The sequence below is a fragment of the Pieris napi genome, chromosome 12, assembly GCF_905475465.1.
Source record: "Pieris napi chromosome 12, ilPieNapi1.2, whole genome shotgun sequence".
Taxonomy (NCBI): Eukaryota; Metazoa; Arthropoda; class Insecta; order Lepidoptera; family Pieridae; genus Pieris; species Pieris napi.
In genome coordinates this window covers 10,996,672-11,024,356 of record NC_062245.1, presented here as the reverse complement: position 1 = coordinate 11,024,356, position 27,685 = coordinate 10,996,672, and the positions used below count along the sequence as shown (strand labels likewise).

At 32.5% G+C, this 27,685-nt stretch overlaps 1 protein-coding gene across 1 annotated transcript; it reads right to left on the bottom strand.

The window, feature by feature from the left end:
• Positions 1-212: 212 nt before the first annotated feature.
• Positions 213-27,207, bottom strand: LOC125054732 (laccase-14-like). Its single transcript, XM_047656776.1, has 5 exons — positions 26,757-27,207; positions 25,805-25,904; positions 24,658-25,736; positions 11,376-11,552; positions 213-665 (listed from the first exon to the last, which is right to left on the bottom strand). Exons 1-5 carry the CDS (start codon positions 26,911-26,913, stop codon positions 295-297), a joined length of 1,884 nt encoding a protein of 627 aa, XP_047512732.1. The 5' UTR covers positions 26,914-27,207; the 3' UTR covers positions 213-294.
• Between the last annotated feature and the right edge of the window lie 478 nt (positions 27,208-27,685).

Sequence of the window (27,685 nt, the reverse complement as noted above, 5' to 3'; positions counted from 1 at the left end):
TGAATTTTGATAAAGGATGAATATATAATATGTAAGGAAAACATAATATATTTTCCTATACAAACTCTTGTCTATATTGTATTTTATATAAACTCTTTTTTAATGTTGTCTTTGCCGTCTGATCCACGATGTTTATTTTATGTCACTTGACATAATATATGTAAGATATTTTAATTTTTTCATTATATTATTTTACTTTATAAAACTTGTATTCACAGAGAAACGCAGTTGCGCCTTATTTATTCCCAGTATAAGCGATTGATACTATTATATATATACACAGGAGACTTACAATTAAATTAAAAAGTATTCTGGACCAACATAAGAACCACACTTAGGGAAGTCTGAAGGTGCCTGAACAAAGTCCTTCTCCTCACCGACTTTTAAAACAAAATCGAGCCCCCTTGTCCAATGAGCTGATCTCTCATCCCTCATCATCCAGTAACCGGGATTATCTGCTTTGAAGCGTAGAGCAACAACACCAAATTTGGGAATCACTACGGTGTCTTTTAGCACTGGATTTTTAACGTTTCTTCTATTAAATAAAATTCCTTCTTCGTTCATTTGTTTTACAAAGTCTTTGTCTAAACTTCTGTTGTATTGCTGCATGGCAACGACATAGAAACTGTAGCCGTGAAGATGGAAGATGTGATCGGACTCACCACCTGCAAAAATATTAATTTTATTAATCATAAAATTCTAGGTATTGGTATAATTGGTTTGGAAGGTTTTGGTCGTTTTACCCTACAAAATAAATGTTCAATTATTTAACATAATTTTAAGTTTATCCGACGTTTCGCGTGCTTTACAGCGTGCTACTCTCACCGTGTCACCGTGACCACGCAAATGTAAATTTATAATAATACATAACTTTAATCCGGTTAAAAAGTTTTTTCTTTAAATGTGTAAAGGTTATGTCAATAAAAGACAATACTATGTTACATATAATTACTATGCAATGCAAAAAATGTCAAGTCTACTATAACACTGGATAACCCATTTTGAAAGCATATAAAGAGGATTCTTTGTAAGGTAACGTTTTCTGCTCGTCGATTGTGCTGAGAATAGGAAATTGGACCTCGAGATTATATCGTAATTCTATTGTAGCCCCAATAAAGTTATGTGTAAGCGAATACAGATTAATTTATTTCGTAGGAAAATTAATAAAGCCCTCGGGTTACATTGAATATCGCAACTGATGTAAATATTAATAATTTGGTGGCGCTTCGGGGATCTTGCCTGAACTTATCTTACGTACATTTATTTTTATAATTAATATTATATAATATTCATTCTTCACTCACTCAAACACTCACGTGTGTTTAAAAAATAAAATAAAAACGATTAAGTTTGTTCTGGAAGAGCTGGGAGCCCTGACACAGGAGTGTTTTAGAAATAAATCAGTGGCGCAACCCTTTTAGGTCTGGGCCTCAGATTTCTTTAACTATTTCATGATCATTTGACAATTTAATAGGCAAGTAGGTGATCATATGACCCATGCCTGACACACGCCGCCGATTTTTTGGGCGAGCCGGTTTCCTCACGATGTTTTCCTTCACCGTTAGAGCGAATGTTAAATGCGCACATAGAAAGAAAGATATTGGTGCACAGCCGGGGATCAAACCTACGACTTCAGGGATGAGAGTCGCACGCTGAAGCCACTAGGCCAACACTGCACATTTTTTTCTAAAAAAGAACTTTTTTTTCTTACGCATACAGGAACCCCTTTAAGTAAACTTAATACGAAAACGTACTTAATAGTAAAAACTTATAACGAGAATATATAGGTATATGTATATGTTATTTATGTTAGGCTAAGAGGTGACCAGCCTCTGCCGGATTTTTGTCTAAAATTTGTCAGTTTCCTCACACAACCATTAACCCAGCCTGCAAGTGTTAATTGCGCATATTAAGTAACTACTAAGGAAGTGCTTACATAACTGCACTTTATATTTTTGTATTTAAACGTATGAACTTCCGAAATAAATGTACAATTTCACCTTTCGGTACAACTGTTTGACAGCAATCAATTTTAAGTTACGCACGACGTAATCTTGCAATTAATATGTTATTTATAAAAAAACATTTAAATTAATGACAATATTTAAGATGTATCTTAATTATTTAAAATGTAATGATTGATTGTTTAAAATAATCACATTCTTAATTTCTTATTTTTCCTGGTAATATATCTCATGGGTTTTTTTAATGTATTATTTATTTTCTCTTTTATAATTGGTTTGTTTCCCTTTAAACATTGTGCACACTGTCATTGATGCACATGCATGTAATGTGTTTTTTTGTATGTTGTGTGTTCTTAGTAAGTGTGTGTATGTGTTTCGTTAGTGTGCCGTTATATGTATGTATGTTATATGTATGTAAATAAAATAATCGACAGGCTGTTTAGACTACCTCAATTATGATATCACTCGAAAATCCAACTCATGACTCCAAAATACTATAAATTCCACAATAAATCATCCATTTCATTAATAAACTCGGAATAATGGAAGGACACTCGACAGAATCAATCGATATCTAATTATTTATGTGCGACTTCAATACTGAAGTTTACTTTTAATATTTTTATATATGAAATACTTTTTGCCTAATCAGTTCCGATTTTGTAATATGCGCATTTTTAGCTTGTATCTGTTCTGACCTACTTCAATGTTTGCATAGCCATTGTATAATCTGTATTTTTTTATAATAAATATGTGCCTGTCATTTATACGTGGGGCATGTTCTATTAAGGTTAATTTAATAGATCAAGCCTGGCCGTTGTCGCATTTCGTTAGGATAAAATTGTATTTTGGGACAACAGAAAATTTATTTAATTTAAAAATGCTATTTCTATGCAATAGTGTGAGAAAATATCTAAATATGTATCAAAGTTTTACGTTACGTTGAATGTTTTATTATTATTATCCTGGTTTTTAAATATACGAGGAAATTTTTCTATTATTTTGTGTTAAGTTTCATATAAATCTTTTAGTTAATAATTAGAAGCGTAAACAAAATGTAAAAAAATCATCGCCTACTTGAGTAGTATTGAGCTCTTTAGTTTTTACCACACTCATAAATTGTATTTTAACATTCTCGTATCCGATAATGTCCAATAACATAAGGGTCATTTAGATTTGTGAACTCTTAAATAATCCAAGTTCTTGTTCAAAAGTCTAAAGTCAAAAAATCATTTATTCATGTAGGTAACACAATGTACACTTATGAACGTCAAAAAAGGAATATACATTAAATTCTTCTAATTTTACATTACTGCTAGTATTCAAATCAAGGGCGTAAAAGGGAAGAGAAGAACTGGCATTAAACTCTCCGCCACTATTTTTAATCGCCAAGTTTTTGTTTTACACTACGTTTGTAAGGAGCTGCAACCATTACACCATGTTACACATGACATCTTAAATAATAAATAATAATAAAATTAAAAACAAAGATTTGTCCTCTATCAGCAGGAGGCGTAGTGAAATAGGAGCAAGCACTTACATTCTCGTGGGCGTTTAGCGTCGCAACTACCCGTAATTTTATGTTAGTTATAAGCTCATATTTAAACCATTAAAGTCAGTTGTTACCCAGCGTCAAACAAAGTGTTTTATTTGAACATCTCCATACAACAACCGCCAAACTTAATTCTCGCTTAAGGAAAACTTTCTAGTTCCCCTTCACTACAGTATTATCTGTTGATAGCGTGGAAGTTATAATTATTCGTTTTAGTAGTGAAACAACCTTCATTTATAAGTCAGAGGTCGTTCCCTACCTCTTGAATTATTCACATGACCTGCGACTATATTTTCTCTTTGCTGACGTGTCATTATTTAAAAATATATAAACGGCTCATTATCCGTATAATTAAAAGTGAAAAGATATGCTTTGTATATTTGAAAAGAAACTCAAAGAATAATGGAAATATTTTCAAAAATTTACGATTGTAATGTTTCATTATAATGAAAGAACATAGGCTATATTTATCACACAAGTCACTAATCCTCATACACTCGTATATAATTCTAATGTACGTGTGTATGTCACTGATCTTCTCTTAAACGGCTGGACCGATTTAAATGAATTTTTCTATATGCTTTTGGGTGGCGCCCTGGATTCTTTAGATTCACATATCAGCCCGGCAGATGGTGCTGCAGTTGGTATCTGGCTTATTTATCTATACAGCAAATAGACAGCTGGAATATATATATATATAACAAAAAGCAACTGACAGCTAAACGTAATGCTATCATTGGCTAGCCGCACACACAAAATAATATTGTCAATGCAAGATTGTCAATATTCTTCATCAATATATGGTCCCCGCACACTTCACAATATTATTGGCAATTTTTCATGGTACAATCTGAGTCAGTCGCTTCGCAGCTAGATTATGTGCGCACGTTTAACATAATGGAGAGAAAGAAAAAAATAGTTGCATTGAGTATTGCATTAATTTTACTATCTTAAAAAAAAGCAATCAAGAAAGAAAGAAAGAAACGGTGGATTAAAGACTGGATGAGAAGAAAAGCTGAGTTAAATCACTTTAATCTAATAAATGAACAACGAGTTACAGAAGATAATGACTTTAAAAATTACATGAGAATGAGAGATAGCAGCTTCCAAAAACTATTATATTTAGTTTGATGATATATATAGTTCGATTTGTAAATCTTCTTTATTTCTTTCCAAAAATTTGTTCGTAGGGAATTAAATTTTTTCTTTACGTCTTCTCTCGTGCTATTTGCCTGCCTTGAAATCTTTTTCTCAACGCTGACAAATATTGCCGCGCGTCCGCACACGGCAATATTATTGACAATACCCCTACCTCCCCCCGATATTGACGTGACAATATCTGAATTTCTGGATAATCCACAATAATATTGAACAATACCGCAATACAGGCCGCACACACACAATATTATTGACAATACATATTTTATTGTCAATATTATTTTGTGTGTGCGGCTAGCCTATGGTTAAGTGTGATTGAAAATTTGACAATTAGAAGTGTTGAAGTTGATCGGTTGATGTGTTTATTTCGAGATTCTATAAGACGATCGAATCTTACCCGGCAAAGCCGTAATGCAATTAATGGAAAGACCAATTTTCATGAGTGTTTTAGTGGATTCGAGAATATTTCAGATTCTTTACAATTTTTTATTGATTTTTAAGTTTGAAATGTTGTATTTAAGATGTCAACAACATCTGTCGGGTCCGCTAATTTGTAATGAAAAACTATCTATGTAAAAGAAAAATATATGTAACTAGCTGACCGGGCAAACGTCGTTTTGCCATGTATATCATTTATAATAAAAAAATTGGGGTTGATTGGTGAAAATTAGGGGTTGTATGTATTTTTTAATGCTGTATCATAAAAAAATAAAAACAGAAAACAATATCTAAAAATAAAAAAATAAAATTTAGGGGTATGAAAAATAGATGTTGTCCATTTCTCAGACATACCTAATATGCACACAAAATTTCATGAGAATCGGTCGAGCCGTTTCGGAGGAGTTTAACCACAAATACCGCGACACGAGAATTTTATTTATTAGATATGCCTCAACGATGTCGACTCGGGAGATGTATCAGATGATATAGTAGCGTTATATATCTCATTTCACAGTTGACGCGTCCTTTCACGGAAATTAATACGTAATGATTATATAAAAATCGTAGTTTAGAAAACTATAAAAAAAAACCTATGGACATATGTGTTGTGTCTGTTTTCGAAACATAGGACTTTTAAATTCTTAAAATGTTTGACTGCTAAATTGTTAATAAAAACTTAACTATCTCTATCTATCATGTTGAGTTGTATTTACTTGTCAGGGTTAAGAAAATAAATCTTGCTATAAAAATTAAAAATTCATAGAAATCCTAGACTCCAATAAAACATGAATGTCAAGAGGGAATTGGGATATCGAGAGCCCTAAGTCGGTTTCAGTTTATTAAGCCTCTTATATGTAGCAGAGAGCCTTGGTTGAATAAAATATATTAACCTTGTCATATAACCATGGCGATATGCGTAAACAGATTACAAATATAAATTACCATACCACGTGTAAATCTATTTACCTACTAGCTGACCCGGCAAACGTCGTTTTGCCATGTATATTATTTTTAGGAAATATTTTTTAAGTTCAATAATAATAACTATTTACTATAATAAAAAAGGGGTTGATTGTAGGGGGATGACAATTAAGGGTTGTATGTATTTTTGTATGCTGTATCTTAAAAAAGAAACAAAAAAAAATTGGGGTGGCCACCCCTTATTACTCAGGGGGGGTTGAAACATAGATAGTAGCCGATTCTCAGAGTTACTGAATATGCATAAAAAAATTCATAAGAATCGGTCGAGCCGTTTCGGAGGAGTATGAGAATATTGTGACACGAGAATTTTATATATTGGATTAGAAATCAACCTAAGACTGAGACTGTGACGAGTGAAACGACGGTAGTTCATTTACTTGTTGACAGTCGAAAGAGCCAGGTGCGATCTGGAGCTCGAGACTGGCATCCCAATTCCCGATTTCCAGACGCAGCTGGAAAAATCTGCCATAAATATATCAGTACAATTACAAGAGGTAGGTATTGCGGGTTACGCCGGCCAGCGACTCCGCTGCGATTCACCCACATAATAATTCACATAAATATGATGAGGATATTTCCGGAATAGTAATCGCCCGGGTCCTGCCCAAGAAGCCAAGCCTACCAGACCTAATTTCAAGCAAATAAAGTCCCTTTTAAGAAAGAAGAGATGTAACACTCCCTGCTAGCGTTTCAGCCACAAATCTGCCTGATCGCGTGCCTGATCCAATGTATTATATTTAAAAAAAGAACACCAATCGATCCATTTTCGTATGTAAATTTTGTATATATTACACCATATCTTCTAATTGGGTAGTATCATTATGTTCACGGTGGAGGCATTCGAAATGTATGCACGGTACACTTACATATTTTATCTTAATTATAACTTGTATTCACAGACGCTGCTCACGCCGTAATCAAGTACTCTCGAGAAAGTTACATTTGGGCCAAATGCTTTTGGCATCGTGAGCATTCACCAAAATTTGATATTAAATTAAATATATTTGTTCATATTTTGAGCAGTTTGCCCATGCTAGGTGCAAGACTCACAAACTTCGTGCGTTCTAACTATTGATTTTTCTCACCTTTAAAATACTATATTATACTGTAATTTTTTCTTTTTTATTTTTATATTAGAAATCTAGATAACATTGATTTTAAACACAATAGATGCCTCTTGAGAAAAACTAAAAACTAAAATATTGACAATATCATCAAAATCTGTTCAATACTTTTAATGATTTCTATAAACAACCCCACAAATTAACTGTATAATCTAGTGGTTGTGGTCGCACTCCACCGAAACGGTTCGACTCACTAGTATGTATACACTTTTTTACACGCTTTATATTAGCTTCACCTGTATGTATGTATGTAACCGACTCCTTCGGACTCGATTTTGACACACTTTAAACGGACAGATTTTATTCAAATTTTGCGCACCTGTCAAAGATCGATGACAATGCAATAATCCGAAAATAATAAAATAAAAAAAAATTAACTAAAAAATAAATAATAGTTAAAAAAAACTAAAAACACGCTTTTAAAGCACATCAAACTAAAAAGTGAAAAATAATTCCTAATTTAGGCTGAAAATGGTAATGCACAAAAAATACTGGTATTATTGTGAAAAAGCATGGGGCGCTCTGTGCCATATTTTTCGTCTATAGAGCAACCCACGCATATATATATGTATTTGGCAGGACTGAGAATAGTTTGGAATGCCTATTGCATACAGCTAGGTGATTAGGATGTTCCAATCCAGAATGTTTTCTAGTTAATACCCTGAAACTGATTTTAAAGGGGGACAAAAGAGCCTACGGGACGCCAAAAAAGACGGTCCTCGCACCCGACAAACACCTATTTTAGGGGGTGTTATTGTAGTATGGTAATTTTTTAAACAATTTGAGGTTGTATTACCCAGGGATGGCTGGGTCTAGTGAAGTGGAACGTGGAACGTGGAAGACAGCCATCAAGGTAATTTAGAACCAAAATTTATTTATTTCCTATTTTTACAGTAATGTTACGGTTCTTTAGTAATACTGATACAATAGAAAATTTACTAATACATAATTAAACTAAACAAATATAAACAAAACAAAAAGAACCAAAAACCTAAACATTTTTATAACGAATTATAAAAAATACAATTCTTGTGAATTCAGACAGTTTGCAACAAATATATAATATTACCGTATATATACATAATTAAACAGATCGTCCATTGATTACACAAACTTTGTTTAACAACGTATGTAGATTTAGATGCAATTAATGAAGTCAAATTCAATTTGCATGCATAAAACCTTCGCCAATTAAACCCCTGCGGGCATCCTATAATTAACTGTTTATTTAACGTGATTTTACTAAATGGGCAATAGTTTAAAAACTATTTTGACGTTTATGCAGACTTACGACCAAAATTAATATGCAATCTCAATCCAATTCTAGGTGTCATAGATCGACAATTCAATCCATTTCTAAAGAAAAGCCAATATTCAAACCATGGACTGAGATACCAATCTAATTATTCAACGAATCGTTCACAGGTCGGATAACAGATTGAAGATTGCCCTCTTTATACAGAAAAATACAGAAAGTCACATATATCGGACACGTGTTGAGTCATCATCGATAGGACTTATTGTAGCTTGTATTGACAAAATTCAAGGCAAGAGACGGGCTGGTAGAAGGAAGAAGTCGTGGTTGCGGGACGTACGGGAGTGGACCGGCATCACATCCGCCGAGGAGCTGTTTAGACTAGCGTAAGATACCCGGCAATTCAAGTTGTTAACATGCAACGTTTCGCGTGAGTGAGTGACTTTACAACCCCTAGTTTTGGCTTCTGACTTCAAGGCAGAGTCTACTGTGTCCGACGCCGTCAAGTTTTTGCGATCAAGGCGAGCCGGTTTCCTCACGATGTTTTCCTCTGAACGAGTGTTTTATGCGCAAGAAGTAAAGTCCATTTCTGTACAGCCGAGGCTCTAACCTACGACTTCAGGTACGAGTGTACATAAGTGTACATTGTGTTACCTACATGAATAAATGATTTTTGACTTTTGAGAGTCGCAGGCTCTAGCTTAGCATTGCTAATTTTAATGAGTAGCAGAATTAAGCATATCTTTAAAACCTTAATCCTTAATTATCCTTAAATATCCACCACGAGTTATTAAAAATATGTAAAGTGCTGTGTAAAAGTAGATTTCCGATGAAAGATATTTACCAACGTTGAAATATGGAAAACGCGTACAATAAAAATAATAAACACAGAAACGTATCTGCCCCTGCAAAAATACGGTCATTGCCTTCCTTTTATAATTAATCACAACAACCTTTACGATTGTTCAAGATCAATTATGCAGCCTTGTTTATGATAATCACGGTATATTCTTTTCCGGATAAACCTTCCTCTTAAAAACGTCTTTTATTGACTATAAATGACGTTTTAAAAAATAATATTAACAACTGAAAACAATTTTCGCTTTAGCGTTCGTACTTTTCTCAAGAGAAGAAACAATTTCCTATGATATATTGCATAGTAACGTTGTCAACACGAGACGGTATTATATGAAGATTGCTTGAACTTTATACTTCACTTCAATAATTTTAATCTAGCATTCGTTGCGTATGCGACTGAACCTACTCTAGGCTGCTGTACGGATAAGATTCAGAGCCAAAAATTAGTGCTAAGTATTTATGTATACAAAGCTAAATAAGTGTCGCTACAACTTTTTTAGGTCTGGGCCTCAGATCTCGATTTTCACCATATCAGCTGACAGCAATTAATTTAGATAAATTGAATCGCCATGAAATGCCAAAACTGATACTCAAATCTTGTAAATGTGTAACTCAAACTCAAAATAACTTTACTCATATAGGTAACCAAGTGTACTTATGAACGTCAACAGAAAAGATGATAAATTGATTCTAAATTTACATTTACTACCAGTTCGCAAGTCAAGGGCGTAGAGCGGGCGAGAAGAACTGGCAAGAAACTCTCCGCCACTCTTTTTAATCGCCAATTTGAGTCATACAAATTATTTGTAAGGCAGAGCAGGTATACATATTTGAAATCTTTAATATTTAAAAGGTCAAGTTTATACAAAATTGTATTGATTAATTTACGTTTAACGAGAGTTTTAAATTTATTCAGTGATAATTCTCTAATTTCGCTTGGGAGTTTGTTGTAAAACGAACACAATTTCCAAGGAGTGGTTTATCTTCTGGAGACTGGTTGGTCGTACACTTATAGTATGTTTCAAGTATTATACTGGTGAAAGTCACCATTTGTTTTATATTTTTTTGTTTACTTTTTACATTACACATGTTATAGTTGCTTTCCAACGGAAGTCACTAATATAACTAACACTTAGCATGAATTAACGGTCTTATGTGTATTAGTTATTCATATAGATGTTATTAGAACTTCTGTTTATTCTTTATAAAAATAAAAAAAATCAGTAGCGCTACACTTTTTAAGTCTGGGCCTCAGATTTCTGTATCTGTTCATGATCATTTGTCAATCTAATGGGTGGTCGCACGTGGCACGCCTTCGACTTTTTGGGACTAAGGCAAACCGGCTTCCTCACGATGTTTTCCTTCACCGTCCGAGCGAATGTTAAATGCGCATATAGAAAGAAATTGCATTGGTGCACAGCCGGGTCTCGAACCCACGACCTCAGATATGAGAGCCACACGCCGACACACACAACACTACTCGTTTATTCTATGTACATAATTTTATTTAAAAACAAGGCTCAAATTGATATTTTTATTTTACTAACTGTATGTACAAATAGTGCTGACTCTTTTAAATTTAAAGGAGGTTCGCCATCCATCATATAACAGTTGCAATTGATTGATGATGATCTGTTTAGTCCAAGCGAGTTTGGTAATCATGTACGTAGGAAATTAAGTTCATCATTAAATTTCTTAAAACTAAATATAACGAGATCACCATGAGAAACAGTCCAAGTTCATCAATCATCATCATTTCTATGATGATGATTTGTACAAGGTAGTTGCCTACCGCTGCTACTACCTACAGCTGGCCCTCAATAGAATCGAATAAAACTTCTTTTTTTAATAATTAATACATCAATTATTCACAGTCAAGTGACTAACGGTGAAGTTTTCACTTTTATTATACAACGCATACCTTATCTATTCCCCGCTGGCACGCTTTTTTGAAACGTGGGCAACAATAGCCTTCGAAAGGCAGAAAGTCTACTGCATAATACTTCACATATCTTTCGTGTTTCCAGTGTATTATTACATACCTTGATCGAACATAATAATCTCCGCGGTGGAATCCAAAGGAATGTTCTTGACATGAACACATTCCTCAGCTTGTCCAGGCTCTGAGCACAGAGCATCTGATCCTATTTCAGGTCCTTGTGTTAAGAGAGGTGATGCTGGGTACGTGAAACGGTGACCATCCGACTGACCCCAGCTTTCTGGAAGGGAATATACAATTATTAATATAATTCAAAAAGCATTTTTATTTATAAAAACGTAGATTTTATATTACAAAATAATCATTTGGGCAATCTGCCTACTACCCGATATAACTATAAGTTATATCATCATCACTTCAGTCATGACTTTAATTAGAGGTGGTATGAAAAGAGTGAGTACATATTGTTGTAGTCTTTCGCTCTTACTACACTATTAACCCCCATCCATACTCTTGACGAGGCGACGCGAGCGCGAGAGTGAGGACGGTGCGCTTTTTATCTGTTTCAATCAAATACAAAACATACAACGACAAATAGACTCGCCAATATTCGCGAGGAGCTCGATAAGGTTTCTCGCGGGAGTGTCGAGATGGCTTTACGGGCGTTGCCGATAACATTAATTGAAATAATTAAGCGATAGATTGACCAATTATATCTACAGTGAATAAGAGAATATTCTAAAAATATAAGTTTTCGTCACAGCGTATTTTATAAGCAAGAACATTTCTGCGTTTGTATTTATCAACAAGCCCCAACAAAAATGCAACTTTACCAAAACAATGTCACCGGTCATTGACTTCTATACGGTTCAGGTACGGCTTAAACAATTTAAATTACGTTTATCAATAAATTATGGGATCACGCTGCATCTTCTACCGTATTTACCGCTGGAGAGTGTTCAGAAGGGTTGTTCGGTTGTCCTTCAAGAAAAGAGCTTAATAATTCTTAAAAGGCCGGCAACACACTCGCGAGCCCTTTGGCATTGAGAGTGTTCGATAAGATAATATATATAATTAATTGTTAATTAACTAATAAAATACTTTTTAAATGTACTCTAGGTTTTTATTTATCCATTATTATTATTATAGTTTAAGAATATTGTTTTATTTATGTATGTATTATGACAATTTTAACATCGCATTAATTATAAAAAACTACTAAAAATTACGGCTCGTACTTAAGGACCGTATATTTCATCTTTTATCGCTTTTTAAACTTTATTAACTTTCTAAAAGAAATACAAGTGTATGCACGTCTCAGTTTCTTAGTTTTCTCGTAAAACACTTAGTTTCCTGTTCGCAAGGAAACAAGTGTTAAAACTAAAAAGTTAAAGCCAATATACTTAGCTCGGGGATATGTTTGCTTAGCGTTGTTTGACCCACGATAAATATTAACTTTAAACGTTATGCAGACTGAGATTTCCTGGTGCGATTGCAACAAGCTATAATGGCATTCTCTTACAAAATGGCTACTTTGTGTAATAAATGCTTTCAAAAATCACACATGTTAAAATGAGGACAATCAAATACTTATGAAAATATGTTATAAAAAAACATATAAGTTAGAAGTTATACTTCTTTGGCGTAACAAGATAAAAATCTTTTCAAAAATTTTATTGTACGTTTGTAGAAAAAACTACACTAACAATAGAAAAAAGGTATTCAATACATTGAAAGTTTTATTATAACGCATTATTTAGTAACATAAAGTTAATTTAAATATCACAAAAAATATTTCTACATCATTAAAGAAATGAACATTTTTTATTTTAAAATGTTGACTATGCTAACTTCAGGGTGTCGGTTTTTTGTGACGGTGTGAGCGCATCGTAAAAATTTACTCTCATAATTTTTCCCTAACGCGCCAAAAGTACTTCAAAAAGAATATTATACACATGTGAAAATAACATGAGAACTTAAGACACACAACTTCCGAGGGGACTTTGTGTATAGAAGATGCATGGGTCCACCAAGCATATGATATTTTCTATTTTTAATTTATAGATAGACAAATTGAAGGCCGCGTGACTAGGTTTGGTAATAGGATCGATCACTAGGATTAGGATCAATTCGCGGACTAAGCGCAAATAATAGTACCTATATAATTCATTTATATAATAATAGTATATAATTAGTATATATTAATTATGTTCTCCATCTCTGATTTAATCGTGTCTAAAGTGATTTTACGGCTAGACCAGATTTAGCAAATAGCAGGTACATGGCAGAGAGTAGCACAGTGCATGCAGAAATGGCGGGATTTGGAGGCCTTTGCCTAAAAGGGCACACGGGACAGGAATTAATTAGATGTTAGAAATATAAATGAATATTAATTAATTCATTATTATACATAATTGGTAATTTTTTACTTGTATTTATTATTTTTTATATGCTTTTATTATATTTTTACCAAAATTTTAGGAAAGCTTGTAACATAAACTGTAGATATAGCATTATGTGTGATGTAGTAAACTTTAATAAATAAATAAAGTATCTGAGATAAAAGGCTTTTATTATTATGTTTGGCAACTGTTTAGGCAACTCAGGATCGATTCATGATCCTGGTACACTGTTGCACGGGCCTAAGCAAAGTGAACATAGTTTTTTTTATGGGTTATTATTAAAGTGAAAGTTTAGTGGTGTCCCAGCTTTTCACTAGACGCATGTATCAGCCTACGATGTCTACCTATTTAAACGCCTAGAGAAACAGCAGCTATAATTTTGAACTCGCTGTCATTAATATGAGTTATAGAATCAAATAAAAAAGTAATTACACTTAATTGTATGCAAATGCCTTTAGTTAAAAATGATAAAATGTCGGATTATGACAGTTAACATAAAATTTATTAGCAATTAAGTGATACGAAATAGTTATATACTCAAGTGCTAGAGATAAAATAGATTGTACAACCAATTTTGTGTTTTCTTCGTAACTACATATTTAAATTACTTCCCACAGAACAAATTGTGTTTGCAGTGTGTCAAAAAGAGACAGAATACGTAAGTTAAAATGCTGCAATGTCGTATTATTGTAAAACTATTAGGTAAACGATAGATTTAATGCTTGCTTAATAAATAACTCAGTGGCACTACAACCTTTTTTAGGTCTGGGCCTCAGATTTCTAAATCTCTTTCATGATCATTTGTCAATCTAATAGGCAAATAGGTGATCAGCCTCCTGTGCCAAACATATACCGTCGACTTTTTTGGGTCTAAGGCAAGCCAGTTTCACCGTTTGTGCTTTTTAATAGCTAGCATCATAACTAACACATTCAAAAGTTATTAGGAGAAAGTTAATTAAGGTATTTAGAAAAGACCTAGGTCAAAGAGGTGCTTCCGTGAATCAATAACTTCAGAAATGCAATTTGGTACATGCGTTGCATTGATTTTTCGATGTAGTATTTTAAATAATTAAAGTAAAGACTTATTTTCTCTGTCTATGGCATTTCAACTATCAAAACATCTGTATGTCAATAACCATAGATTCAAAATATTTTGTCGTTACCGTCACCGTGTATGCGGTGATGTTAGTTGTTTCGACTATGTATTTGCGTGCTATTCCCACGGGAATGTAAGTGCGTGCTCCTATTTCACCATGCCTCCTGCTGATAGAGGACAAATCTTTGTTTTTAATTTATTTCATTATAATAATAATGAAATAAATTGACATTAAATTAAATATGACATTCATAAGTGTCCATAGTGTTACCTACATGAATAAATGATTTTTGACTTTTGACTTGCTCAGACAGTCTTTTAATAATCACAATCAATCTGAGCAGTCGAAATGTCGATTTATGTACATAATATAAGTAATTTCTGGTAAATATATAATATATAATAATAAATAGATATAATTGTGTAATTAACGACTCAGAGAATGTGTTAGAATATTACTTAAATACTCATTTCAGCTTACATAAGTTAAAGTTACAACTTATACATTTGAAATAACAAACACGATGACCGCCATTTTGATATGATAAAATGCAAATGTATTTTGGCCAAATGATAATAACAACTTCCTATTTCAATTTAAAGCCATTTTAAATTATATTATTTCAACAAATAAACTCAAATGCATTGTTCTTTCAAATAATAAGCGTTAACAACCGAGGTTTAAAAACTGTTATTCAAGATTTTTTGTACGAAATATTTAACTAACCGAAAAATTTGTTGTTGCTAGTAAAGTATAGTTAGCTATAAGAATAATATTTATGAAAATATTATGCAAATTTACAATAAAATTATACAAAAATAGTGATAAGTTTACTAGAATAGAACATATGCACAATGTTAACACTCGGAACAAACGCAGGCTGCAGTTTCCCCGTACTAGACTATCTAAAGTTAGTAATTCTTTTTTGGGAAAAGGGATACTCTTCTTTAATTAAATTCCAGGGGCTCTTTTATCTCTGCCTTTTAATAAATTTAAGAAATGTATTAAAGAAAAGCTGTGTAAAAAGGCTTACTATAAAGTTAACGATTATCTAGTCGATAAAAGGGCCTGGGACTAGTGCTAGGCTACTTCTAATTAATTTGCGATATTTGTTTTAAAATAAGTGTTGTTTGATGATTTGCTATTTTAAAAGAGTACCGAGAGTTTTTATGCCGGCTTTTTCTCTCGGCCTACACCCTCTGTCTTCTTTGTCGATGAGTAGGGATGCCTTCAGATTCAAATTTAATGACGTGGAATAAGTGATACCTGTATCTTATGTTCCATAATAAACATATTTTATTTTAATAAAAAAAACTATTGTTATGTTTGGAGATAGCAAAATATAGAAAAATGTGGAATGCCTTGAAGAAGGCTTTTGGGGGGTCAATATAAATACACATACAACATTTTATTTTATAACAAGTTAATTTCTTGTGTTGCATGTGTTTGTATTTTAATGGAACAAAATAAAGCTATATTATTATTATTAATAGTAGGATTGAATATACACAAAACTCTATACTTCGTACAAAAATCTGTGTGACATGCAACACAACATTCGAATAAAACATTTCAAAGCTTAATAATACAAAGAAAACTTAATCTGTCATGACGTACTGAGATAAATACTTTCTAATAAATTCCTAAGACTGTCTCTCCGTTCAAACTCTTAAGAATTATGACTTAACACATCGTTAAAACAATGACTAGCTACTCCTATGATTTTAACACTTTCAATTCTAACAAATTACGCAATTATGAAAATTATCAAATACTACCTGGAAAGCTACTAGACGAGTATACTAACAAATTAAAATCTGAAAATTATCAAATACTACCTGGAAAGCTACTGTATATATTCAAATGATTTGGAATAATTTTAAATTTATTGCCAGTTAATTATAAAACGTATTATATGACGTATGGCAATAAACACTCTGTGAGTCATCATAGTTTTTTGTTTCATATTTTTCTTTTTACAAAATGTTTGTAAGGAACGGTTACCACAACCAACCTCGTCTTGAAGCAATAATAAAAATATTTTTATATTACGCATAAAATTACAATTAATTTAATATACTGAATTTTTGAATTTGTTTAATTTATTTCCTTAATGTCAGCTGGTTGGATATTACAAAAAACCGTTAAAATTACACCACAAATCAATTTTGGCCTAAGAACCCTTAGTCTACACTAATATTATAAAGAGGAAAACTTTGTTTGTTTGTTTGTTTGATTGTAATGAATAGGCTCATAAACTACTGGACCGATTTTAAAAATTCTTTCACCATTCGAAAGCTACATTATCCACGAGTAATATAGGCTATATTTAATTTTGAACAAAAATAGGGTTCCGTAAGATGATAGGGTTTTTCGGACACAAGGTGTAAAAAATCAATCAAAAAAGTTACTTATTTTGCGTACCCTGCCTAAACTATTAAAGATAGAACCATAAAATGTTCTAAGTAATTGTAGATCTTATAAATATCTACAAAAGTCCGCGACACATTATACCTATCTATGTCGAGTGAGGCAAAATAACCATAAATGATAAACATGGCAAAACGACGTTTGCCGGATCAGCTAGTTTCGTATAAAATAGATCATGATTTAGCCCTTTTTGTCATAATTGCACTGCGTCGTAATATATTATATCAATGTTAAAATAATATATATAAAAGGAATTCGATTAGTACACAGCAGCAGTGCAGAAGGGACCTTAAGAGTGCGATCATAGACTTGAGAACCGAAACATAGACAAGGCATAGACTTGAACTTTTACCATTCTTTAATTCCCTACAAACAATGTATGACAACGACCCCTTTTCAATAAAACTAAAAGTATTTTTAACACTCTCTCTTAGTAATTTTGGTACGGTTCGATCTTTCTCAATACATTTACTCGTTGTATTTGCTCGGTCAGTCGATTGTTTGATTGAAGCTTGTATCTACATTAAATCAATATTAATTAAGATGTCGTCGTGCTAATGTATTCACGCTTTTATGTGAACTGAAGTGCTATAAAAGAAAGCTGTAAATGCTTGAATTGATACATTTTTATTGTTTTATGATTGACGCATTTAATCGGAACACGGAACCAATTAATCGCTAATATAAAAAGCAGTTTTAATTAGACTAATATAAAAAATCACATCAAAGTAGAAAGAAAATAAGAAAAAAGCTTGCACTCTAAACCTATTTTTTTATTCAATTCCCGCTAAATACTGTAAGAGGACAAATAAATGAAAATGCCTTAATTCCAAACCTCTAATTTTGTGTTGTTTTTTTTGTTATTGTATTTTTTTTTTATTTAAAAATAAATTATAGACAAGGCAAGCATAAATAGTAAGTCTATCAAAAATACCTGTAGGTACGTGATTTAACATAGAAGCAGTAAATATAAAAAGTATAGAATCTATGCAAAAAATATCTATGGTGCATATCCACAGATTATGGCAATCAAGATATTACTCGCGGTTGCAGACGTGATTGCCAGCGGTGATTACTTTCCTTGTATACGGTTTAAAATGCTGTAACATAATAATAACATAGTTTCAATAAACTAGAAAGCTGATCAACTTAGAATATCTTAATATACAATATGTAATTATGTTAAACCAATTTATATAAAGCTTCTTGTACTACAAATTCATTTTATTCGGAGTAAAATTTAATTGATTAATTATTTATAAGTAATTAGATGAACACGTAATAAGTAAATAATTTATGCTTACGATCGCTTCAAGATGAATAGATTTCTTGTTCTTCTGCGCGCATTCTTAAAATTATAATTTAATTATTTGTATTTTTCTTCTAAATAGGCAAGTGAGTGATTACTATTCGTTCTTAAAACTTCTTTAAACTGCTTATAAAGTTTTACGTTTACAAATAATGACGTAAATAAGTTTTCATCGTTTTTTTATTAATATAAGGTTATATTCGAGAATTATAATATACAACAATAAGACAGATGAGAAATTCTCAAAGTAACGGTTTCTCAATAGCGGCATTTTTAGTAATGACTATACAATTACAAACATTCACTGACACGTTTATGAATTTTTTAATTAAATTTATGATATTTAATTAAATAATATTAAATTCAGTTTATAGATTGGTTGAATTATTTAAAAAAACGTGTGTGTACTTATATGTACATGCGGTAGAAGTTATATAAATCTTCTTCTTTGACGTAACAAGTTAAAAATCTTTTTAAAAGTTTTATTCTACGTTTGTAGAAAAAACGACACTAACAATAGAAAATACTAAAATGTTGACTATAGCTAAGTTCAGGGTGTCGGTTTTTAGTGACGGTGTGCGCGTGCATCGTAAAAATTACTCTCCTCATATTTCCCTTACGCGCCAAAAGAAGTATAACTTCAATAATACTTTTTAATGACACTCATTCCCTTGATTTATTTAAAAATGTCTTTTAATACCTGATCCTCTACCATAGGTTAGTACACTCTAATATGCCCTGTATACAAGGCATACCGATATGGGTCCTGAGTTCGATTCCCAGCGAAATAATTGTGGTTTTGTGATCTGTAGCTGCTCTTTTCATGGAACAGGAACAAAGGAGCAGGGTATCTGAATAAAATGTTAATGTCGCCCTTGGGTCTTACGGATGTGTTGACGATCTTTTACTTATAGTACGCTCTTTTCTTTAAGACCCCAACTACTTGTTTATTAATAATGTGTGTACGTGTGTTTATTTTATATAACTATATCTTAATGCAATCCTTGTCATGAACAAATATTTCAAAAAAAATTAAGAAATTATTTAAATGATCATAAACACAAAAAAGTTTTGTAGTATCAAGTATTACACAGACTATGCAAAATTATTTGCAGAGAAATTTTAAACCTTTATTATTTAAATTACATCGACCGAGCGGGTAGTAATTTAACTGAAATCACGAAATAATTGCGTTCTACTTTACGTTTTACGTAACATTAGCTCGTCTCGTTATAGTTGTGGAGAACGCAACAAAGTTTCGCTTTTAATGAAAACAAAACGAGCTGTTATAACTTCGGTTTAAAGTTTGAGGCGGAGATAAAGTCCTTTTCATGTTCGCAACAATGTATGAAAGTATGAAGACTAACTAGGTATAGAGAATGTTTTAAAGTTTATTCGTAATCCTACTATTAACTATATAAAACAAAAACAATTATATGCCAAAAATGGAATACATAATATATACGAAAAGGTGCAAACATTTACGAAAGGAATAAATATTTAATACTTTTAACTTAGACTTCGGCTGTGTTGTGTGATGGTGAGAAAGGGTTATGTTAATACTCCTTTTAAGCATATTCCACGATAGCTTAAACAAGTCTAGGCTTAAATAGTAGGTCGTTGTATGTCCTAACTGCGCGATCCAAAACTGAGTCACACGTTTACGAGTCTAGTATGCAGGAACATGGAAGTACAATTTTTCTAGAAGTGAAGCAATTAATCATATTTGAGGTGATATCAGGTAGGTTTTCGTCAAGAGTCTAAAGTATCAGTTTCCAAATAATAGTACGAATGTTTATTAAAAACAAAACCCTTGTATTGCTAAGCCGAGAATCTAAACCAAAGATGATAAAATTCGTTTGATTGTGATTGGTCAACAGTTCTCTATATTAGAAAACACACTTTGCCAAACATAAACAATAAAGCGCGACTTGTCTTTGGTTTTATATTTAGTCTTAACTAAAATTCAAGATTAATTGAAAAAAGTGATGATTCATGTGCACTTTTTACTTTTTATTTTTCATGTGTTTAGTTTGTTTTTTGGTCCTGTTTAGTTTCTTTTTTTTTAATAACTATACGTAATATGTTTTTTTGCACTTCTTGTCTACCTCATCTAGTTTAATACTTTTTTTTCTTTTCTCACAGTGGTTGCCTGGAAGAGATCGCTCGAAAGCGATAAGGCCGCCAGTTGCCCTCCTTTATATTTAATTATGTTAAATTTTTATATTGTAAAGCAACAAAGTGTAAATAAATAAAGACCGACTTCTTATTAAAAATAAATTGCACTCTATATGCAATACATTACATATATATATTGGATACGATTATATGGAGGTGATATGTCAATTCTAAAATGGAAAACATATATATACATACTTAAGCCATCAATAATTATTATTATTAAACATATTAACTCTTACGTCTCTTTCTCTCAAATGGCGTCTAGGCTATGATGAAAAGAGGCAGTAGTTTATATGAAGAATCTTTAATAGTGAAAACAAGAGGTATCCATAAATACATTACTCACCTTTACTTGGAAGTCAATACAATACTAACTAAGTTACAGAATCCAATCCATTGTTTGGTCTATTTGAATACTGAAGTTTAGTTTTCACTATTGATACCTATCCAATTTCAAAGTAACCTAATAAACCTTTACTATACTAGCCGCACATTGCGGCTTTACAAGGTGGATTTATTTAAAAGCCGACAACGCACTTGCGAGCCCTCTGGCAATGCGAGTGTCTATGGGCGGCGGTATCACGTAACATCAGGAGAGCTTCCTGCCCGGGGGGGCCATTGTGTAAACGAAATGAAACAACGTCGTCCTTATTGTACAATTAATAAAACATGCAAACGTGTTAAAATACGTATCAACTCTTGATTTCCCAAGTGTTGTGCATTTTATTACGTTTATCATTTTATAGACACAAAAGATCCCAGTAAAAGGTGTGTTAATAAGTTTATTCGTTATAAATATCTTTTTCTTTATTAGTACAGAAATAAAGATTATTTTTCTATTTCCTAACTAAATGGCCGTACCAGATCGATAAGTGAAGTTAGGCGACACTTTTCACAAACTTCGAGTTTTTGTTGTAAGAGCATTTTTTCTTAACCAACCATAATTTGAAAAACTACTTCCGGTCATTCATTCATTCAATTTTCCTATAGACAACCAAACCTGTATCACTGCCAAATATAATAGAAAATATACAATATTATAAATCTTACATTATTGATATTTGATAACATGTAAACATCCATCCTACCAGTACCTACTTGTAATAAACTACTATGAAATGTTTTTGTTTCATTTTTTTGTTACTCTTTAGTTTATTAGGAATTTCAATTTGTGGTGTAGCCCTTCAGGCACCAAGGATATATATATTAAGCAATAATTAATTTAATTGAAAAAACTACTTTGAATTTAATTAGCAGTAACAATTTCTTTTGTCTTTAAAATTAAGTTGTAATTTGTTTACAGTAACAATATTTTAATTTGTTTAAATAAAACCATAACAATTAAATATACAGTATTAAAATTTTCTTAACCAACATAGATCGAGATTACTTTTTTACATAATATATGTTTTCTGTACAGATACAGATTATTTAATCTTTATGTCTCTGTCTACAGACGCTAGCCTTCTATGAGCCTCTTAGCGACGTGTGTGTTATGGCATTTGATTATTTTAGATTTGATTATTTTAGATTTAGATTTGATTTGATTATAAGCAACCAATTAAATTATGGACAAAATCCCGATTTTGAATATCATAGCTGCTAATAATAAAGACATTTAATCCACGTCATATACGTCATTGCTATATGTTATCAAACAAAGTTATGAGGTATGTTTGCTATATCACACTATCCTAAGACAGGTCGACTTCGGGGTTGCTAGGTTTTAAAATAAAAATTGTTTTCTGAATTATTTGTTTACACGGAATGCATACTTACCAGTAACAGTATGATAGCGATAGGTTTAATAACATGGAAAAGCTCTTGGGAATTCTTTTAGCCGCAGGTATAAAGGGGATAAAGCCTAGTTTGAAAGTCAATATCAACTGTTAATAGGTTTATTTTGTTGATACAAAACATTATGTTTTCATTATGGACGCTTCCAATTCGTATGCCGGGTTAGTCTCAGAGCATTGTCAAACTTCATACAAGAACATCTCCCTTGAAGTTTTCAAGATGTTATTGTAAGGCCAAAAAGTTTTTTTCGGCAATAAAAACTTTTACAATACAATACAGTGTTTCATAAATTATTCTTAGCACCATACGATGTATATATTATATAAATTCATTATGACTCATTAACCCTAAGATTAGCTTTGACTTTTATATAAAAAATGTTAATTATTTATGCACTTCTTGTACTTTACCCTCAGTAGGCCGCCCATTGCTTAGTAACTAATGAAATCTGCTTTTTATTTGTATGGTAACAAAGTGTAAATAAATATAATGCATACTGAATAAACCCATAATTAGTAATAGTCATAATAATAATTATGTACGCTTTCGCAAAGAGTCTGTGGCTGTTATTATAATGCGTTAACCTACTTTGGTTTTCTTTTGTAAAACTGTGTCACAATAAAACCGTGAACCGCGTTTTTAAAGTAAATACCATTTACGAATTGAATTGTATAACTTCGTTCATCAAGAATAATAATAATGAGCTTTTATTCTTCCACATCTTATCGACAAAAATAGATATAAATAAAATTAGAGAACCTCCTCCAACTTTTATTTTTTGCCATCGTCATCCAATTTTCACCGTCAAGAATACTGGTTTAATATTTCAGCTACGTATGTAATTGGACTACACCAAAGCATTTATATACTTCTGCGTGTGTTTCGAAAGTTGAGTTTCTCCACCATCTCTATATAATTTAATTGATTTCATTTATTTATTGACACTCCGAAGGGATACCAATCATATTCCCAAGCAGGCGCTTGATTGCAACAAAACCTGGCGTCGTACAGTTGCAGAGGAGAGCCGGAAAGTCTTGAAGTGAGGGGAAATACGAGGCTCAAGAGCGAACGCAATGGAGACGCACTGTGGATACCCTCTGCCCCATCTAGGGCCTATAGGACATCAAAAGTAAGTCATTTATTTATTGAACTTTAGTTAAGATATATTTTATATTCAGCACCACAGAAAAAAATCGCTCATAGCCTTGGGGCTGATTGCAAATAACCGCAGAAAAAAAAATTGAGATATATAAACTGTCAAACGTTTTTAAAGTTGGAAAACCTCGCAACGTTTGTTACCGTACACTATATTATACAATTCACTTAAATGCATTTAACTAAAAACGTGTAAATCAAAGGCGAGTGAATTCACCTATTAACCTTTTGCTTGACATTTTGCAGAGAAATCTTATGATGACCCCACGCTTTTTATAATAGTTATAATTGGATAAGTAACGAAACATTTATAGCTTTTACGAATTTCAAATTGAAATATTGTTTTGCTAAACTTTTCGAGGATTGGTAAAGTTGAAATACGACTTTAGAATCCGGTTATAGCGTTTTAAAAAGGATTTTTGTATAATATGTACTAACATTCATTCTGTTTGCATGGCAGACAACTTTTAAGTATCGAGCCGTAGTTTTAAAAAGCAAAAGTGAATTGATTTTAGAAACAAAATTAAGCCCTGAGGGTATTCGAACATTAAATTTTTTTATCGTTACTTTAATTATAATAATTAATTTGCAAGAATATGGTACAAAAATGTTATGGTGGTATAACCTAAAGTACGCATATTCAGCCACACATAACGGCGCGCAAATTTGTCTTAAAAGGAATTTTACATAGAAGTTACATACATTATAATTATGTCATATCATTATAGTCAATTCTTATATTATGTGTAGTGATAAGATATCACATTATTATAATATATGATTACGTATAGTTCGCTATAGTTACGACATAATTTGGCCCGCTTTCTTTTAATAGAAATATTTTTGCATCATTTGCATTTTTAAGTAGGTGATCTAGTTTTAATCTAAAGTTTCGCCAGGAACAGAACACTAGACCAGACCATGTCATGCTTACACACAGCTGTAGTTATATGTAGTCACAGCCCAGTTCTGTATATTATGTTTCTATGTATATTTTATTAGGAAATTACTCACCAATACGTTTTGCAGATATTTGCCGCGTTGAATAATTAAAGGGCATATAGATAACTTCATCAGGGATCCCTGATAATTCTTCTGACAGTTTCTTAGTAGAATGCACTTCATCCAAACACAATAACTTTTCAGTACTGCACTTATCACTATACACTGTCGTAAAATCTCTATCCAGCTCATTACCCACCGAGCCGTTATCGTCTTTATGAAGCACTTTGCTCTCCTTACTTTTATACGTTAACTTAGCAACACCTTCTAAATTGTCTTGACAGCCTCTATCAGCTTCAACTTTTACATCGTAAACACCAGACAGTCTATTAGCTTTCAAAACAAAGTCAGCACGCTCACCTCGCCCTATAGTTATACTATTAACGTTTTCAGCCTCGATCATATTCCCATCTAAAGAAACTAGGTCCAACGTGTGATCCTTAATATAAAATTTAACTGAACAACTTTTAACACCCCCACCGTATGCAAGCCGGAATCTGTATTTCTTCCCATATTCAACATTAAATGTTGTTAGTGGAGCATCTGGCGATTCTAAGGTGTTACCCTTTCCATTGATCAGTAAAGATTCAGCATTTGGAACTATTGAAGACACTCCGGCCAAGGGCCCCATAGAGTGACCCCATTCTGCTATGAATATCGTATGTTCTGTTGCATCAATATCATATAAGCGTTTGAGTGGATCTAGCCTAGGGGACTGTCTTACTATTAAAGCGCCAGCAAGACCATCAGCTGCGTCAGCGGCAGAATGGGCGTGGTACATGTGAGTACCGGCAGCTGAAGCTCTGAATTTGTACTGGAAGGTCGTGTACGCCGGTTGTGGACATTGCGTTAGCATCGGCGTTCCATCCATGAACGGAGTTTCTTTTTGCGGTTGACCGCGCCAATGCATTGAGAGTGCATGCGCTGGTGCGCGGTGAACCACATCTACGACGAGAATGTCATTCTGACAAACGTGGAACGCCGGTGCCGGAAGTTCTCTATTCGCTGAAAGAACACCACGCTCTCTTCCATCAGCTGTGATGCACATTGGTGGACATGGTTTGCCAGTTTCTAAGCAATGATTGCAGGATCTAAAAGAAAAATAATATAATTAAATAATGTTATAATTAGATGATATTGTATTAATTAAAATACGTACTTGCTGTTTGTTTTGTAAACTTCAATAACAAGTTTTACACGACATATCATCGGCCAGTCCAGCTCGTGACATTCGCGATCACAATTTTCGAAGTATTCCTCTGAAAAGATAAACAAAAAATTAGTTATAGAAACGTTTAACGGAACTTTCTCTATTCGTGAATGGAAATAAACAGTTTAAGGTCTAATCTGGTTAAATTAACGCCTTTATCGCCAGCAGTTTTATTGCACTATTCCAAATAAATATTCATTTTGAATTAATAATGACATTAACTTTTTAACCAGATACCAAAATCATTTATAAATAATTCATAGCTTCTGCGGTCTAACAGGTAGAACCCAGTTTTGATTAACATTTCGTTATCATTAATTAGATGTATCCCATTTGTAAAATAACTCTCTGTGGAACTGTCAATGTGAAGTCGCGTTTTAATCGATCGAATATATAATCATAACTGTATCCAGTTTTCGTCTAAACGGAATTTAAGCTGCATCTCCAAAACCTTGATATTAATAAGTTCTATCCGAACCTGTTTCATTTTTTGTGCTTCTCATTGTTTCTTATATTATTTGCTGAGTCATACGTATAAACGAAGTAAATGCTTATTTAAACGTGAATGGAAAGTAACAATAATATTTCTTTGCGTTGTTATTATTTGAATACATTTAGAAAATAAAGTAGCATGAATTGAGAAAAGCTTAAATTTCGACCTTGAACGTTACCCTAGTTTTTTAATCGCATGGGATGTCGTTTAAACATTTTTATATCGATAAATATATATTAAAAACATTCCAAAAATAATTTACTTTAAAATTGCTATGCACTGTACTACATCATAACTGCAATAACGAAATCCTTTTAGTTCGTTCTTGCAGTATACAATATTATCTGACATTCAAAGACGTTAATTTAAATATATTTTATGTATTTATAAGATAATGTATACACATACCTGGCATTGGGGTATAATAGACAACAATAATAACACTTATAAGTATAACGAACAACACTAATATCCTCTGCAAGGACATAAGCATGTAATTGGGCTTCTTCATCACCACAACATCCTCAATCTTCTTTTCAACCTCCATGGCTTTAGCTATTACCATAACTTACATTTTATTTTTCACAATAATTCGAACACGACCACGCGAGTCTACCAAGAAGTGGCGACTAACAATCACTAGCACCTTCAGGCTTCGCGGCTCAGGGCTGGTTTCGGAAGTAAATTGGCTGAGCTCTCTCTGCCTTATGTAAGTTATTGTGCAAGTGTTATTAATATTGTTGGACGATGCGACCTGCTTGGGTCCAGTGATTCGTTTGTTGGTTTATAGAATGCATGTTTCATTATGTAACGAGTTTTATCCGCTTTTGATAAGATGTAGGTTAATAAGGAAGTGGTTATAACGTGCGTAGAATAGAATAGTTTATTTCTAAAAATAGAATTACGTATAAATAGTTATTAATTTCTTTATCTCTCTTATGGCAAGGTCATCATAATAGGCTGTAAAGCTACGATAGATAATCTTTAAAAATGTTCTCTAATATTTGAAGATGAACAAAGCATTTAGCAAAGTAAGTTCCCTTGTGTAGCAATTTCTTCATCGACTTATAAACTGGGCGTCCTTGGTCCACAATATTTTTTTACGTAACCGCGCATTGCAGTCTCTCACGTCATACTCACATACGTCGAAATTTGAAATATTGGCGACAAGCAAATGCAAAAACATATTAACAGTATCTAGAAACTGTATGCGTAATCTTTGTCTTTTTCCACGGCCTCTATGAAATTTATAAAAAAATATTAAGCATATCAGTATGCGATATTTCTTCCTTATGGCTTATTATGAAGCTCACAGTTAATAAATTTTAGCCTACAAC

Excerpts from the sequence above, each read along its gene's own strand:
- LOC125054732 (XM_047656776.1), bottom strand. The coding sequence starts at position 26,913 with ATGGTAATAGCTAAAGCCATGGAGGTTGAAAAGAAGATTGAGGATGTT. Across the intron at positions 11,553-24,657 it reads AATATCTGCAAAACGTATTG|AAAGCTGGGGTCAGTCGGAT; the intron begins GTGAGTAATTTC and ends ATTCCCTTCCAG. Across the intron at positions 666-11,375 it reads GATTATTATGTTCGATCAAG|GTGGTGAGTCCGATCACATC; the intron begins GTATGTAATAAT and ends ATATTTTTGCAG.